Genomic DNA, 18,325 nt, shown 5'->3' on the forward strand with positions numbered 1-18,325 from the left:
TAAATGTATTTAATGTTGACTGTTCAGTGTAGTGTATCCAATAATTATAAAGGATTTTAAAATTAACAAAAGGTTTCCACCTGTTTTTTTAACAAGTGGGAGTAAGCAGAACAGCTACATGTACTGTTATCTCGAGCTAGTAGAGGTCAAATTTCATCCAATCAGTGATGACGTTATTAATCTCGTTGTCTAAACATGTGCTAGCTCAGGCTGTCAAACGCTTCAACGGTGCCATCTTTTATTAATTTTCAGGACACAGTACTAAATACTCGTACTTTTTATACATATATGGGAATTAAAATTCATAACTTTTATTCCTTTTTTATATTATTTACTCTATTATGTAAAATATATACAATTTGTGGGTTTTTTCACTGATCATATGTGATTAATTTTTTTTTTTAAATTCATGTTTTCATGTTTATCGTTTCGTGTTCATGATTCAAGATAAAACTATACAAATATTACCTATGATTTTTTTTAAAAACTATTTGGCAAATATCGTTTTTTAAATGTTCTTTTTTTTTAAATTCCTTTCTCTCTTCCTCCCTCCCTCCCCCCCCCCCCCCCCCCCCCCCCCCCGGTAGTGACGACATCAAGAGGGACCGATTGACAATTTTATTTTTCCCCACCCCTGGTTTCCACCCATTTAACTGAAGTTGTGCTTAAATGGGAGAAGTATATTATGCGGTGGTGATAATAAAGTAATAAAGTAATATTTTTTAAATGTATGCAAATATATAAAAGAAACAAAACAGGTTTTTTTAATCACTGACAATGTGATAATTTTTGTAGATAAATGACTTTCTGCATGTTTTGTTTCTATACTTTACTGTATGTGATGGAAAAATGCTGTCAAAGGATTAAACTAAATTTGTCTCTCAGCCTGACCTTCCCCCTTTCCTTACCCCCTCTTTCCCTATCTCCCCTTTTTCCCTCACTCTCTCTGTGTGTGTGTGTGTGTGTGTGTGTGTGTGTGTGTGCGTGTGTGTGTGTGTGTGTGTGTGTGTGCAGCAGTTACTACAAATCTGTACCTTTAAAGTTAATAAAGTTTTGGGTTTCACATAAAATATATTTCAGCTACTTCAAACAACAAGATGACCAGCCACACACTGGATTTTCCCACGTTGATAATATAAAACAGGACATCATAAATAATTTAAGTTAAATGTGATTTTTTTTTATTTTAACTTTTTTTTTTCTCTTTTTTTCCACTCGATTAATAAAGTTGTTGTTTGTTTCAGGAAATATTTCAGTAAAGACAAGAGTCAACTGGACAGTGAACCGAGGGACGACTTGTCATCGACACAGTTCACGTTGCTGTCAGACGAGTCATCGGACACTAACAGCGATCGATCGCGACAGCGCGAGGTCATGTTTCAAGCCGTGCAGCGCCGTCTACAACAACCACCTTCCACAGAAAGCTGATAGAACATTGACAGTCTTGTCACGGCATGCACTTATTTATTTATAATTCACAGGATCTGTGTTGGACCCACAGACAGGCAGATAGATTGTTTAATGGCAAGTGATTATTTATAAATCACAGTATCTGTGTTTCACCCACAGACAGGCTGAAAGATTGTTTTACAGCATGTGATTATTTATAAATCACGGTATCTGTGTTTGACCCACAGACAGGCTGAAAGATTGTTTTACAGCATGCGATTATTTATAAATCACGGTATCAGTGTTTGACCCACAGACAGGCTGAAAGATTGTTTTACAGCATGCGATTATTTATAAATTAAAGTATCTGTGTTTGACTCACAGACAGGCTGAAAGATTGTTTTACAGCATGTGATTATTTATAAATCACAGGATCTGTGTTTGAACCACAGGCAGGCTTATAGACTGTTCACGGCATGCAGTTATTTATATATCGCAATATCAGTGTGTTTCGACCCACAGACAACTGAAAGATTGTTCATGACATGCAGTTTACTTGTATATTACAATATCGGTGCATGTTCTTGCTTCAGACAGTTGATAGTTTGCTAACAGCATGCAGTTATTTGTTGTACATCACAATATTACGCTTGTGGAGGCCTTGGATGACAGATGACCGATTAATACTGACAGCATGCTATTATTTATATATCACAGTATCGGTGTGTTCGGGACTGTTTATTGTATTTATACACAGACCGTGTGTCCTGGACACCGACAGTGTGCTGTGAGGGGTCCTTTATTTAACAAACGAGACGGAGGTATAAAGGCATGAAGAAGAACAGCTGTGTCGAACTGGATGTATTACGTTCTGTGTTGTACATCGATTAGTCTTCAATAGGATCAAAACAAACCAGTTATAAACCCTTGCCCTCCGTTTCATCCTCTTCCCACTCCCCCATTATCTCTCTCTCTCTCGCCCCTCCCCATCTGTCTGTGTATTATGTATGATAATATATGTGCTTTTAAAAAAAAAACTTTTCACTTTAATGTTCCAGTGTATCACTGGTTAATTGTACAGTCTGGATTCTTTTAAACAGATGATGTAGGTGGTCTTTATATACACTGTAAGTCATGCGTTATTTTGTATGCAGTTGGTTCATCTGAACTTTCTTGTTTCAAGGCACACCAAACCAAATTTTATTACATTTGTTTACCTTAGTTTAATACCCAGTGGTCGTTAGAAAGAGATGTTCAAATACCATGTATTCCAGGGTAATTATAAATTAGTTTGTTTAAAATCAATTCAGTATTTCGATTAAAAAACAAAACAACACAACTAATGTTAAACACCAAACCAAATTTCAATACATTTGCCTACCTTGTTTCAATAACCAGTGGTCGTTAGAGCGAGAGATGTTCAAATACCACGTACTCTAGGGTAATTAGAATAAATTTGGATAATTTATTGCTTCTCAAAATTTAATCTGGCAGCAAATGCTAGACATCAGAGGCCTAATTCACAAAGGTCTCTTAGGCTCTGCTAGACGACAAAGCATCCTCTGCAAGTCTTTTTGCAATGCACTGCGATATCGCACCCTGGGCCCCATTCCACATAGCGATCTTAACACTAAGATCACCTTAATTTCATAACTACCGTATGCACTTAAGATGATCTTAGTGCTAAGATTGCTTCGTGGAACATTTAAGGGGCAGTTCTAAAACAATTCTCAATATGTTTCTCCCGATTAGACAATTACTCTGGGAGTGACTTTTTAACAGCAATGCAAAGACAGACGAAAATGATGAATTCTCTATATATATATCTGGAATACTGTATAGTTAAAAAAAGAAAGAAAATGGATAGCAGAAGTTGCTTATGAAACTTATTATCTAAAAGCATATTGAATGTTTTCAATGGCATTTTCTGCTTTCCCTCTGTTAACTTTTGAGTCTTGCATGAGATGTTCTTTATTGTTAAATAACTACTGTGCAATGTATTCGTTATAATGGATGAACAAATTAGACGACCTTTGTGGACTCAATAATGTGCTTGTTATAGCCAGAGATCAGCCCTGGTTCTTATAAAACTGTTATGACTCGAGACTGCAGTAGAGTCTCAGACACTAATGTCATGACAATGCCATACAAATTGTATGCGTGTGACTTCATTAGAGATTGAGTCTGGACTCTTTAGAAGTTGTATAAGCACGGGTCCGTTTTGGTCAGGTGTGTTCTACAGTGAGTTTGGTTGTCTGCTAGATGTGTAGACTGGTTTTCTGACAGTATGCTCAACATTCTCGGCTGGTCCTGAGGTTAGAACATTTCTTTCACAAATTGAAAAAACTTATTAATGTTTGTTACTTCTCAACAAAAGTTATATTTTTTTAATTTACATTTGTATATTATTTGTATATATAAATATTATGAAATAATTGAACAGTGTTTTTACAAGTGTGTCAAGTCCACGAGGAGTGAATTTGAGAACAACTGTGTGTTTTGTTTTCAACTATTATAGCTTCATTTCTATATATCACTGGTTTATTTGAACCGTATAAGAGGCAAAGCTAGCTCTGGCACTTGCAAAATTCGCCAGTCGCGAATTTCAAAAACAACTGGCATGGGAAAAAATCATTTGGCGAATAATTTCATGTAATAATTGATATTTTGATACAAAATAACGGGTGTTTTGCAATTTTTGAAGTTTAACAGATAATTTGGCGAAATATTCCGCTGGCCCAGAGCTAGCCCGAGAGACTTTTATCCATTTTGGAATAACCACTGTGTATGTACCTTGCATAGTATACTGTGAAATCCGCTATTCTGTGCTTTTGCTAAAATACACTTTTTTTAATTACTTAATTAAATTCATGGATCAAAACGCTAGTATCATAAATTCATATTAAATTATGTAAACATGTATCATATTTTTGTTGTGCACATAAATTTGTTTAGTGCACTAGTCCGTAAATTACACAGAAATTAAACCACATATAAAACGGATATCAGTCTGAAACCAGCATTGATGGTTATCTTCGTTTTCCTATGTTTTGGACTTGCTGTTTAAACACTTTTAAATGTATCACTAGTATGGAGTTTTATTGTATATATTGTATATTGGATAAGCTATACACCAAACCCTCAACCTTTCTATATGAATTTGTATCATATATTTTATGGCTTTTTACCGTGTGTGTTAAGCCGACTTTCTGTCGATACAGTTCGTTACTGTGCACCTTTTTATTGGAGTGTATTTTAATCCATTGAGGTCCTTAATCAGCAGTTTGTAAATTTGTGCTAAAAAGTACTAGCCAGTTTCATATTACACTTTGCAACAAAAAAAAAGAGCAAATGTAGATTCATTAAGACAGGTTGACAAATGTTTCGCAAAATTTACGTGCCAAAATCCACTTTAGTTACTTGTTAGGCAAACCACAGTTTAAACACAGCTGTTATGTTATCTGTTACATTTCACATTTTCAGCGCTGCCACTTTATACGTTTTTAAATGTATTATATGTTTTTCTTGGAAATATACTTTTAAAATACTTTTTTGACATGAAAATACCTTTTTTTTAATACGTTTTTTTCTGCAAAAAATAACGTAAGAAAATCCAATTTCAAATTTGACATTTGTAAGATTTGTACTTTGCTAGTCTGATTTTTTTGGCGGAGTGGTTTGTTCTTTGTTGAGTGGAGCGTTTGTAGAGATCTCTGATCCTGCTGCTCTCAGTGACCAAGTGACAGGGTACTGAAATATGCAGAATAGAGTGTTCAACAATCACAAATCCTCACAACATGGTACACACCATTCCTTTAGGTTGGTTATAAGCACCAAACATTAGGACAAAGGTACTGAATGTCATATGTCTGCCCAACGTGGCAAGTTGGACATTTTTTAAAACTTTTTTGTTTTTTTCCCACAAGATTCCATACTGCATCTTACAACTGGTAATATAAATGGTATCTAATGGCCACTGATGTAGTATTCTGTTTATACCACCTCCCCGCGGTGTTGAATTTCAGAGAAGTACCATACTGTCCTTCTGTTGTAAGACAGCTGGATATGTTTTTATTACAATTTAAAATATTTTTTTTTATCTCAGGCTTTATTAAAAATGTGATAGATTATGTTAAAAGTACTGGTACTGTTTGTTTCATATTCATCTTGTTGTGGTCTTTTCCTGTGCTGTGTAATCACTTAAAGATGTTAATGAAAAAACCACAGGTTTGCGAAAACTGTACCATAGATGTTTTGGGTTTTGAGTTTTTTTGCATTAGTTAAAGATATAAGATGGATAAGATAGACAGACTAGCTTTAACCAGTGTGGCAGTGGCTGGGGATGGCTGTGTCACTTCAGGAAAAATGTGTTTTTTGTATACTCCATACAAATAAAGATACAAATCTGCCTTGTACCTCACACACACAAAAATTGTGCCCCCTCTTCCCTCCCCCCATTCACGCACCAGTGTTTTGTTTAACAACACCACTAGAGCACATTGATTTATTAATCATCGGCTATTGGATGTAAAACATTTGGTAATTCTGACATAGTTTTAAAGAGAAAAAACTCATTTTTGTCATTAGTTAGCAAGGGATGTTTCACAAAGACTAGTTTTACTACATTTTGCCATATGCTTGCCGCCGGTTACATTATAGAGCTATGAGACATGGTGGGAAAACAAGTCGAATATGTAAAATGCAATACAATGGCATGATTTGGCATCTTTGTTCAGTGCTGGAATTATTTTATGCCTCACTCTTATCATCATCTAGTGTAAGTGTCGAGTACCCGGGTCCGGGTAGAGTTTGATCCTCGAGTACCCGGGTCCGGGTAGAGTTTGATCCTAGAGTACTCAAGTCCAATATTTTAGACTCGCGGATGCCCTACTGTTCATTGTTAATAAATAAATCTTCCGTAGTTTTGAAAATCAGCAATATCTTGGTCAGTTACTTCTATATTATCACTGGTGATCACTGGTAATAATAAACTGGTTTAATATCCAGGGTCATGGTATATGTCATCATGTCGATGGAATATACATGTACATGTGTATTTGTACAAATTCTCTCGCACTTCAAATATGTACTGTACATATATAATAAAAAAAACATATGGTAAAATTTATATATTATTTCTGCATATTCAAGTTGTAAAAACTCACAAACAAGGGTAGACCTGTAGTACAATGTACCTGTTGTTTGAATGTACCGGTAATCACATGAGATCTTTTTTTAATGTCTGTTAATAAAGGTGTTGGTTTTTTCTTTTAGCTCCATTAGCATCTATTCTGCTACTACTTATCCATCTGGTAATTTGTATACCCCTTATCCCAATATAATGTTAGTAACACAAAGGCCAATCACACCTTTAATATTATACAATATTCATGTTAACACACAATCGTCTTTCACCGTTCCTGTAATGAACAATGTTACATTATTGTTTTCCGTTTGCAATTTCAAAAATTCATTTTATGTTCTGAACAGTTAAAAACATGCCAGTTTTATCAGTCATTTAAAACAAATGTATTGTAAACAATTATTCTTTTTTTCCCCCATAATTACTTTTCATTAAAGATTAATACAACCCCGAGTAATCTCAAATAGTAGCCTGTTGATTTTTGTTTCTAATAAACTGGCTGCCACAAATACTCAATCTCACAAAGTAATTGCTTGAAATGGCATAGTAAAACTGAAAAAAAAAGTAATTATATTATATATACCCCGGTATATATGTAATTATATTATATATATATATATATATACATATATACAATGTATATTGCCATTAATAAATTGTACAATTTTGTTAATGTAAATACTGATTGTGAGAACAATGTTAAAACGTGAATCATGAATTGTGAAATCTGTTGTTCAGTTTGTACAGTGTATTACTTGAATTGATAGAACTCTATCACCACAGGTAAGGAGGGTGTAACACAATGTTTCTACCGTTAATAAAATGGTTGTATGTATCAGTTGTGTTGACATTTTTATTTCACATCAGGTACTCTGGATTGAATAAAAAAAAACACCTTAAAGCCACAAAGAGAGACATTATTTAACAATCTGACAAAAATCAGTTCCACTGGTCTATAACAATGATCATTCATGACAAAAGTTGCATTGTAATTTCCCCCCCCCCAACTTCTGACAGGTGTGTTCAGAATAACAACTAATCGGTTGTAGAATACTAGAAGTCGTATATGACAAAGAATCTGGACAGTATAAATATTGAGTTGTAATACATTCAGATTAGAATCTGGACAGTATAAATATTGAGTTGTAATACACTCGGATTAGAAGCGAGAGCAGAAATGTTGGCCAATTTTTTGCTGGCAGTTGGTAGTTTGTTCCTAGCGTAAGAACTGAATATTAATTTGTTTTAACATTTATGGAGATCTGAATAACAGAACTAGTAAACACTGCACTGCTGTCCATACATACATGTAAGTGTGTAAAGAGATATTGTGGTTCATATTGTGAACATCAAAAATTATCACTGAAAAGAAAACTTAAGCAATTACACACACTTGATTCAAGTGACCTTGACCTGGGTCACGTGTGTGTGTCCATTAGACTTGATAGGTATGTTGAACAATCATACCAAATAAAGTTTAAAATTAGTTCTGTTTAATGACACCACTAGAGCTCAGATTTAATAATCATCAGCTGAGATGTCAAACATTTGGTAATTTGGAGGAAACCTGCTACATTTTTTCCCCATTAGCAGCAAGGGAAACTTGTATATGTACTTACAGACCACCAGGAAAGCACATACCAAAAGCTTGATATACCAGTCACGGGGCACTAGTGGTGGTAGGATTAAAACATTTTTAAGAGCGAACAGGTCCACCTAGGGAGTTTGATCTTTTGACCCAAAGATTGTCCGCAGAGCTTTCTACCAACAGCTAATCCCAACCCTCCATATGTTAAACATCTAGTAAAGGATATCAGTTAAACTTTGTTTAACAACACCACTAGAGCACATTGATTTATCCATCAACAGCTATTGGATGCCGACGGGACAAGACGTAGCCCAGTGGTAAAATGTTCGCTTGATGCACGGTCGGTCTAGGATCGATTCCAGTCGGTGGACCCATTGGGCTATTTCTCGTTCCAGCCAGTGCTCCACAACTGGTGTAACAAAGGCCGTGGTATGTACTATCCTGTCTGTGGGATGGTCCATATAAAACATCCCTTGCTGCTAATCAAAAAGAGTAGCCCATGAAGTGACGACAGTGGGTTTCGTGTGGTTCTTAACCATATGTCTGACGCAATATAAACATAAATAAAATGTGTTGAACGTGTCATTAAATAAAAATTTCCTTCTTATTGGATGCCAAACATTTGGTAATACAGAGTGGAAACTCAAATATTTTCATTCCACATGGATCGATCCCACATTGACAAACTACATGAATTAACAATGAAAAAACCCAACACTAACATCCTTTATAACAACATATATTTTAATAGAGAGAACAATTTATATTCAATGCCCCACCCCTTCCATTCCATGATTGATGTTCAAGTTAAATGAAGTTTCATTGTGATGGATGTTTCCTGTCCCACTCTGACTCCTATCTGTAAACACGTTGGTTAATACCTGAAAACAGATCAAATACAACACATCACTATTTAACAAGCTTTGAAATCTCATTTTTGTAATATAAATAAACTTTATATCTAAAGGGACATTCCTGAGTTTGCTGCAATTTGTAAGATGTTACCAAATAACAGAAACCTTTTTAATTACATATATTTTTTCAACATAAAATATTAATAGCTGTATATTAAACATGTTTCGGATCATGTTTCTAATATTTGTACTACTACTAGGTTAAATTTTATTTTATTTCCTAAACAATTGGTTTTTCATAGGTACAAAATTATTTGAAGACAAAATCCAGTTTGAGCTTCTTACAAATATTAAGATGACCACAAACATATTGAATATACAGACAGTGATATTCTAAACAAGAAAATATAATTAATATGTAAGTTTAATCGTAGAAATATTTTATTAGTCGGAAACATCTCACAATGCAGCAAACTCAGGAATGCCCCTTTAACAGTATGTGTCAAGCCATAGGATTTCAAATTTCATTGTAAACACTTTTTCGGTTCTGTGCCTGGTGATCATGGGAATTCATCGGGAAACTGTTTTAAAAAAAATATATTTACCCTGCAACCACCATTTCTACTGACAGAATATGATGATGGATAAAGCATACTCGTATCCTTCTACTAGCAGGATATGACTTTTGACATCACATGAATGTCGTCATACGCATAGCTACATTACAAAATCGCTCATTTGACCTTTAGGTCATTGTACAATGTGGCTGAAATAACAGCTTTTCCCCTTAATTTGTATGGTCTGCAGGATAAAGATAATAACTAGTTAATGACGTCGGATATCTGCTTATTCTGTTCAAGCAGAGCCTCGCGGAATTTCCCATTCTTATCTTCACAGAATAAAACAGATATCCAACATCATTAACTAGTTATTCTCTCTCTCATTCTCTCTATAAATATATATATATGTATGAAGAGTTTCATCGCAAAACGCCATATTAAAAACCATTGTGCGAACACCACTCAGATACTGTTCATACATCGACAAACACAAGTTCAAATTCAGTTTTCAGCAAAATGCGATACGATTGTCTGAGGATATATAGCAGATTGCAAAGAAACTGGCGCAGTGTTTATGGTGGTTTGGAATAAAACGTTTTTAGGATTGGGTGTGTATAGTGGCATTTATCGCATTTTGCGATGAAACTCTTCATATATATTTTTTTTTTTTTTGAATAGTTGTACTCAATATATTAATCATGGGAAACAAAATTTCGGTGCCATAATTTTATTAACAGAGTACGGAAACGATCGTTTCTGTAAAGTCAGAAGGCCTGACATGTATTTTTTTTTAAAGTTTGAATTACTGATAATTTTTAATGTATATATGAAAGGAAAGACATGGTGTTCTGTTGAATAGACTAAAAAAATTTATTAATAAGAAAAAGAACCAAAAAATAATAAAATATAAATAAAGTACAGCAGCAAAACCCCACCCAGAAAGCCTCACAGGGTGAATATGGGTGCCATGGAAACCATGATATATTTTCTCTTCCTTGGTCCGATGCATTTAAACCACATACAACCATGCCTTTATTATCAACCAATATTCATTTTCATAACCAGGGGTGGGAATCAATTGGTGAATTGTAAAAAAGAGTAAAATCTAGAGGGGTCCCAGAAATTCTTGAAAACCTAGGTTAAAATCCATGCCATCTGACACATTTTGGAGGAAAGGACGATTAAAATTCGAGGAAACACAATGTTCCATGAGAGGAAAACAGCTGATCCGTGGATAATTCCCACCCTTGATAACTTTTATCAGGGCTCAAACTTATTGTATATTGATCACTTTTCCCACAGCAAAATCATTTCAAAACTGCCGTAAGTAGCAAATCCAGTTTTCCTGACCTAACTAAAAAATTTCACCACATTCCAGGCTTGAAAAAATTACATTTCCAAATTCCATTATTTCCAGAATATCCCAAACTTGAAGCCAAATCCTAGATATTATTACTGTTTGAAACCACTAAATTGACATTTTGTCACCATTTTGTAAAACTGCCAAATTTAAATAATGCATGAAGTGATCAGCATCAAAAAAATTAAATATCTATAAGCAATACAACAAAACTACACAACAACAAATGTGGATTATTTCATTAATCTCACCTTTTTTTTCAGTATTTATCCAATAAAGTTGATAACCACAAGATGAAGAACTGCATGTGCAAAGATGAAGTCGGCAAAGGCTCGTTCTGGACTTATTCCTGAAAAATCTAGCTTGTTCTGAGGGTTGGCTTGTAACCGTAAACAAACTGAAAAATAAATCAAATCCATGCAGTTATTACAGTGTTCTTGCTGCTCCATTTAAGCTATTACATTTCACGTTCTCCGTCCTCCAGGGGTTTCCCCAGGGCCGTTAGGCGTAGCGGCCCGACACGCCTTCGTCTGTAAAGTAAGCGCTTTGACGGCGTGGAAGCACCTTAAATCAATTGCCGCTACGCCTTGATTTGAAGTACTTTAGAAAAACAATTATCACAAGTATGAGCGTGGCAGTCGACTACCTTTTGCAAACAACTTGTGTACCAGTATACCAAGCACACCTACCCACTATGACAGGTCAAACACTTCCTAACTACTTAACAATGGACCAGTCATCTGCTTACAATTGGTGTTTGGTAATCTACTGGGACCGCTAATCCGTCAGGAAGGCGTTTACGCGTAACAGGATTCCTGTGCCGAGCAATCAAGCTTCAAGGCCGATCAAAGATGATGCCCATTGACAGAATCAACTGTACTATTTAACTCAATAAACAATAGGTGAAGCACTTTTTAATAGTACAGTTAAGTTGGCAATCAGTAATTTCTATCCTAACAAAAAAATGGATAATAAAATTTGCAAGTGGCTAAAATTTTGGCTGAGCCATTTTCTATCTTCTGATGTGAACAAACGGTTACATAATCTATTCGACACCTCAAACATAATAATACCAAATATTCAATTAGCATAATAGCGATCTCGCGACCGGTAACGAGAAACGGTGTTATCCAGAATACAGCGTATGCCTTATGATATTTGCTAATTTTAATAATCAAGGTTATTAATTTTAACGGCATGCATTCAACATGTATGACAGCAATGTGAAGGTGATTCAATGTCTGGAAGATATGTAACTTGCTATTTTAATTTTGTAAAGTCTTTGAACCAAAGTAATAAAAACAAACGATGCATGTCAATTTGAATACACATGCCAGTTCAGGGCCGAAAGACATGCCGGCTATCCCAAGGGCTGGGTTCAGCCAGACTGAGCGAAAACAAAACGTTCGCTACACCGGTTTGTGCGCTTCACATTAAACCAAATGGACACGATGGACACCAATCAAATAGTTCGCGAACGTTAGGAAGAACGTTCGTTGGCTGAACTGATGAAAGCTCTCGGCGTAATATACATCACGCTTCAGACATTAAACAATACAATTACACAGAAGTAAATCTGATGTAAATTTGTAGAAAAACAATAGTTGTTTGCATCAATGAATACCTAACTGCAGTTTCGGTTATTTCCTTTGTCTTTGTTAATTTTGTACCTATGGTCGTGAGCACGCATGCAGATCACGATCGTGGGAAATAAACATGCAGTATTTATACAAATTGCAGTTAAACGTACACTGAATTAGTTTACAATAATCATATTTGTTAGATAATGCTAGATATATATTTGTAAAACTGTGAGGTAACATTTAATTAGCTGGATTTAAAAAATACTGTAAAATTTTATTTTATTAACGTTTTTTGTTTTGTTTTTTGTTTATAAATGAAATATACTGTGAAGTCAGCATTCTTAGGTTAGGTATTTTACAAGCAGAATTCACAACAAGCATTTAACACGACGCTGAAATCAACAGCAACAACATGTTGCAAATTATGAAATTGTTGGGGGTGGGGAATTGATGGGTTATTTTTTTTAAAGTTTTAACCCCCCAAAGAAAAACAAAACAAAAACAATATGATTTGATGGATTGAAGGCAAACACTTAACTGTTTTCAACCCACTACCCCACTTCTTTTGGCTTAATTTTTGTGTTACAATGATGCTAAATATGTAAGCGCCTTAAAAAAATCCTGGGGAAAGGCCTGCATCCTCCTTTATTTTTCTGCGCCCTTCTTTATTTTCCAGCACCCTACTATATTTCACAGCACCTATCTCCGCTATTTCCAAATGCATTTTTTTCCACACATAAAATAAACCAGTCTGCACATTGGACATCAAAGGAAACAAGCCAAGTTGTGTACGAAAAAGCAATTGACGAAACATTTACGACATTTACCGTAACATAATTTAACAGTATTTTTAACAGCCTCTATTTTGTCCGATACCTGTATCCATTTGTATGTTTAATACACACAATGAAAGTTATATTTTATTTGAGCAATGAAAACATTTTTATTTTTTACGGATTCGGCAATCTCGGATTGAAAAAGACACTTATTTGGTGCCAAATTTATCATGTGATCAGAACAGTCATTCTGTCTTTTGTTTCCACTGATATTTTGTCCTCAATTGCAGATACAATTGGTTGTAACTGATGATTTTTACTTTCTATCATTTCTGTTTATTCTATTTATAGCAGGTCTTTATAAAATATTGTAAACTTTTCATTTGGGGGGGGATATCACCGCTTATAAAAACAACTAAAGTGCTAGTGTTTATCATTAAAATCATTTATCTTGGGTGCTAAATAATATATACACTGCCTTTACAAAAACAAAACTACTTTTTATCAGAAACACAATCTACCTCGTTTTTGTGGGATGATAAATAGTCATGCATTGCAATGTTCTGTAATAATACACATCCCAGTAAGCCAGCAATAAGTATATCAATATATACATATATTATTTTTCAATACAAAATAAAATACCATTGTCAAAGTGGCTACACAACAAGTCGAACCAATTAACAATGTTTTGCCCATGCATTAACATACGTACTGAAATGATACACAGAGTGTTTTCTTAGTTAATTGGTCTATGCCGTTAGTCGCTTCTACCTGTGATTCTAATTGGCAGGTGTGTATTTGATTGGTAACCAGACGAGCCAATTAATTGACGCTGTCTAGACACAAAAATACATACCGGTATTGTGGAATTTACCTGTTGCCCCTAAAATTGTAATGGACATGGTTTATTACTGTAAATAGTTCTGTAAAACTATTGATTAAGTAGACTATTCCATCTAAAACCACAGAACTGACCAATTACGTAGTCCCAAAGAAAGAAAATTATCACTTGGGTATCGTGGGTTGTCATTTTTGCTCCAACGTAGCATATCAACAGGCCTAATAGTGTACATTTTTCCTTTGGATTATTTAACAGAGAAAAATACTATAACCCCATTTTGTTCCGTTAATGCAACTTGAAATATATTTAGTTAAATAGTTTATTTATTATTACGTCATTTATGCTGTTTTACAAGTCTGGTTGATCAAAGAGAAGCGCCTTGTCGAAAATTACTGCTTTTGTTTACACTGTACATACAGGAGATGGTCAGGAGCTGACATCACTTCGCCCCAAGCTATCCCACCGGACGTCACAAAAATGAAACAAAATGGCTGCCCCCAGTTAGCAGGAATAATCATGTTTTTTTATTAACTCTAAAATTACGCGTTTTTCATTTGCTAAAGTGTCAGTATGTGTTGGTGGTCCGGGTATGCATCTTTCCAACACATACGGCTCTTGTTTGAGTTGACCCTACCTTTAAATGTCAGACCGATAACATCTTCGGTTCAGTTAAAAGACGAGTCTGTTTGTATTTCGTATAAACGTTTTTGTTGGCAAAATAAGGAGTATGTCTTTCCACAAAGTCTACCAACACACAACAATGCGGTGACCAAGCTCTCCACCCCCCCCCCCCCCACCTATTTTTTTTTTCATTTCGTTTTAATAAGTTTTTGAAGGGTGTGGTGCCGTGCGGCCGCCCTCCTTTAATTTTTACCCAGTGAGAACACTATTATGAGAAAACGTACATTGTAGTTTTTATGACAATTCAGGGCTTGAAATAGCGACCCACAAAAAGCCAAAAGCAGTCCATTTATTACTCACATGACATTTGATTTACAAATTATGTCACATCATATTTGAAACATTACACTTGTAAAATTGTCACAGAATATGATTTTTAAGGTTAAGTAAATCCATGAGGATGATGATTGATTAATAAATTTAAGAAAGTGTAGTAAATTAAAAACTGTAAAGAAGGTACATATAATAAATTTATACAGAATGTCACGTTGTTTTCGCTTCCTACATATGTGAAGTTCTGTATATTTACCAAAGTTAGTAATTATTATGCAGCGGCATAAAAGTGCCGTCAGTGTCAGTGATGCTCCTGATCCATGGCGGAAGGACTTTCCTTTGGCACTGTTACTAACCCTATTTAAATAAGTATTTATAATGTTCTTTATATGTGACAGTGCCAAAAGAATGTCCTACCTCCATGGCAATTTATTCGCAAGGACAACAATTTTCGTCGGTGTCATAATTAAGTTCAAGCCCTGTAGTAAATAACACGGCACATGCACTTTGTTACACCAGTTGTGGAGCACTGACTGGAACGAGAAATAGCGTACGGCTAATGGGTTGACCAATGAGAATCGATCTTAGATACACACTCAGGGGTGTGCTTTTTCACAGGGCTATGTCCCACTCAACAATGGCAGATGGGTGTGGGGGGGAGGAGGGGGGTGTGCATGCATGCACAGCAGGAAGGCAGAGGGTGTGTGATCGTAACTAATGCATGCATTACACAAAACGGACCATGGGACCTAGTAAAACTTAGTCCTCACCTCCTAAAACAAATGATCCTACTGTTGAGATGAAGCCGGACAGAAACGAGTTGAAGGGGAAAGTGCCCACCAAACAACAGTACGCGAACTGGATCACACCCGTCAACAAAATGTAAAACAGGTATGCATCGATCAATTTCAGTCTTTTAGGGGTCACGTGCACATATTCATCATAAAATTTTCCAAGCACTGTAGTTAATTTTTCGGGCATTTTGAGTAGTTCGGCGTCTTTAGTTTGCAAAGTTCCAAACGTGGCACCACACAAACCTACTTCCGCCTACTTCCGCCTAGATTGGTCAACCAAGTTGTCTTGTAACCAGCGTAGTAGATTTGGGAATTCAGTGTTTATGTTGTTATTAGATATAGTTCCTATACAACAGATTCTGATTAAGAATCTGGAATTTGTTTTGGTTAACGACACCACTAGAGCACATTAATTTATTAATCATCGGCTATTGGATGTCAAACATTTGATAATTCTGACAGAGGAAAACCACCAATTTTTCCTAATGCAGCAAGGGATCTTTTAAATACACTTTGCCACAGGCAGGAAAACACATGTATCACAGCCTTTGACCAGTTGTGGTGCACTGATTGTAATGAGAAAAAACAAATCAGTTTAATGGATCCATCGAGGTGATTCGATCCTACGACCCAAGCACCTCATGCGAGCACTCAACCGGCTGAGCTAGCCTAAATTCCGAATCTGAACTACAAAAACTAAATATAATCTCGTACCTCAACAAGACAAATTTAAAGGATGTTTTTATGATTATATACCTGCTACATCATAATAATAAGGTCTATAATATAAGAGCTTGCTTTCGCTCTCTTTTAAAACACAACAAGCACGTGTGTATATATATATGCACGTACCTGCGAAAAAACGCGCACACGCGTTCAATACACAAAACAGTGTTTAAAATATGTCTTGTACATATGATTTCTATTACGTATTTTAATAACATCTTAATTTTGTCAAATTAGGACTACGCCACTGTCAATCTGAAACACTGGGGAGGGATCCAACATTGGGATGGATGGGCAGCATAATCGTACGAGACACGGGGCGGTGTTTAGGGGGGGGCAACAGCCCCCCTAGTGCTCGAGCAAAACCTCAAATTCGGGTAAAAATTATACAGAGTGAGCTAACCTAATATCTTTCTACCACGTATTTCCATCATTGTACCCTCAAAATTAGTTCTAATCCATGTAAAAATGCGTAGTGATTCGTGTGTAACCCTATATATAGCTGTTTGGTAGTAATGATAATATGAATAAATGTTGTTATCCAGATTCGGGCATTGTCGTTTAATTCGGACAAAAACTAGCTTGTCCCTTTTCAAAAAATGGGAACCCGTACACCTACGGTGGACAGGGCAGGTCAGGTCAGGTCAGGTCATAGGACGTAACATGCACATTCAGAGCAAGCTGTTGTAGCGCATGCCTGTCACGGGCGCAGGTATCCGATCGACTTACACCTGTTCATTCGTCCGGGACAGGAAAGGGTGGGTGGGCAACCAGGTTGTCTGTTAGTCATGTTATAGGGAGACATGAAAATATATACGGTAGTTGGGGGTAAATATGTATGATTGGGGAGTGGCCTCCATACGCCCTTCCTCCGCTAGCTACACATGTGGTCATAAATAGTGAAATGGTGATCCAGGGGATCGACAAGAGCGTTATGTAATTTTAGAGGGGGGCGTCTTAGAAATGTTACGAAATGTTATACAGGGGAGAGGGAGGAAGGAAATGTTAACGACGCACTCAAACCATTTTATTTACGATTAAATATAGCGTCGGACCTATTGTTAAGGACCACAGAGATATTGAGAGACAAAACCCGCTGTCGCTACTCTTTTCGATTAGCAGCAAGCGATATTTTATATGCACCATCCCACAGATAGGATAGTACATACCACGGCATTTGTTACATCATGTACCAGTTGTGGAGCACTGGCTGGAACGAGAAATAGGTCAATGGGCCCACCGACGAGAATCGATTTAAGATCGATCGCGCATCAAGCGAGCGCTATACCACCGAGCTACGTATCGTCTATAGGGGAGAGGATACAAAAATGGGCAGATTTATCGTTATGTAATTGTTGAATGATTCCTGTATTGCTCTGGACAGGACATTTATATATAAAGTTAAGATTTTCCATGACATACAATATGTGGAACGGAATGTAGCTCTATGGTAAAGTGCTTACAAGTAATGAGTCGATGGCAGATCCGTATACACCGGGGAGGGGGGGGGGGGAACTGGGGGGTTGTGCCCCCCCCCCCCACTTGGGAACCAAAATGTACTGGGTTTGGGTTTTTTTTGTCCCGTTATAAATAAAGATTTTTAAAATATGGTTTGTGTCCCCAACTTGAGACTAAAGATTGTGTCCCCCACCCCACCCGTCTCCATAGTAGGATCCACCCATTTCGTATTAATATGATTGTTTTCTTCCTGTGGTAAATGCATGTGCACACCACTCACATCCTGGTTATGGTGT

The 18,325-nt window shown here is 36.1% G+C and overlaps 2 protein-coding genes across 2 annotated transcripts in view; one reads left to right on the forward strand and one right to left on the reverse strand.

Annotated features, from left to right (window-relative positions):
* LOC121388026 (E3 ubiquitin-protein ligase AMFR-like) overlaps nt 1-7,367 on the forward strand; it is a 39,122-nt gene extending 31,755 nt beyond the window's left edge. The window contains exon 16 of the mRNA XM_041519225.1: nt 1,245-7,367. Within this exon, the coding sequence (XP_041375159.1) occupies nt 1,245-1,428 (184 nt within the window). The 3' untranslated portion in view covers nt 1,429-7,367. The remainder of the gene's footprint in view (nt 1-1,244) is intronic.
* A 1,476-nt stretch (nt 7,368-8,843) lies between these two features.
* LOC121388567 (dolichyl-diphosphooligosaccharide--protein glycosyltransferase subunit DAD1-like) lies at nt 8,844-16,119 on the reverse strand. Its single transcript, XM_041519951.1, has 3 exons — nt 15,822-16,119; nt 11,146-11,291; nt 8,844-9,001 (listed from the first exon to the last, which is right to left on the reverse strand). Exons 1-2 carry the CDS (start codon nt 16,030-16,032, stop codon nt 11,161-11,163), a joined length of 342 nt encoding a protein of 113 aa, XP_041375885.1. The 5' UTR covers nt 16,033-16,119; the 3' UTR covers nt 8,844-9,001; nt 11,146-11,160.
* Nucleotides 16,120-18,325: the final 2,206 nt, after the last annotated feature.

The sequence above is a fragment of the Gigantopelta aegis genome, chromosome 14, assembly GCF_016097555.1.
Source record: "Gigantopelta aegis isolate Gae_Host chromosome 14, Gae_host_genome, whole genome shotgun sequence".
NCBI classification, from domain to species: domain Eukaryota; kingdom Metazoa; phylum Mollusca; class Gastropoda; order Neomphalida; family Peltospiridae; genus Gigantopelta; species Gigantopelta aegis.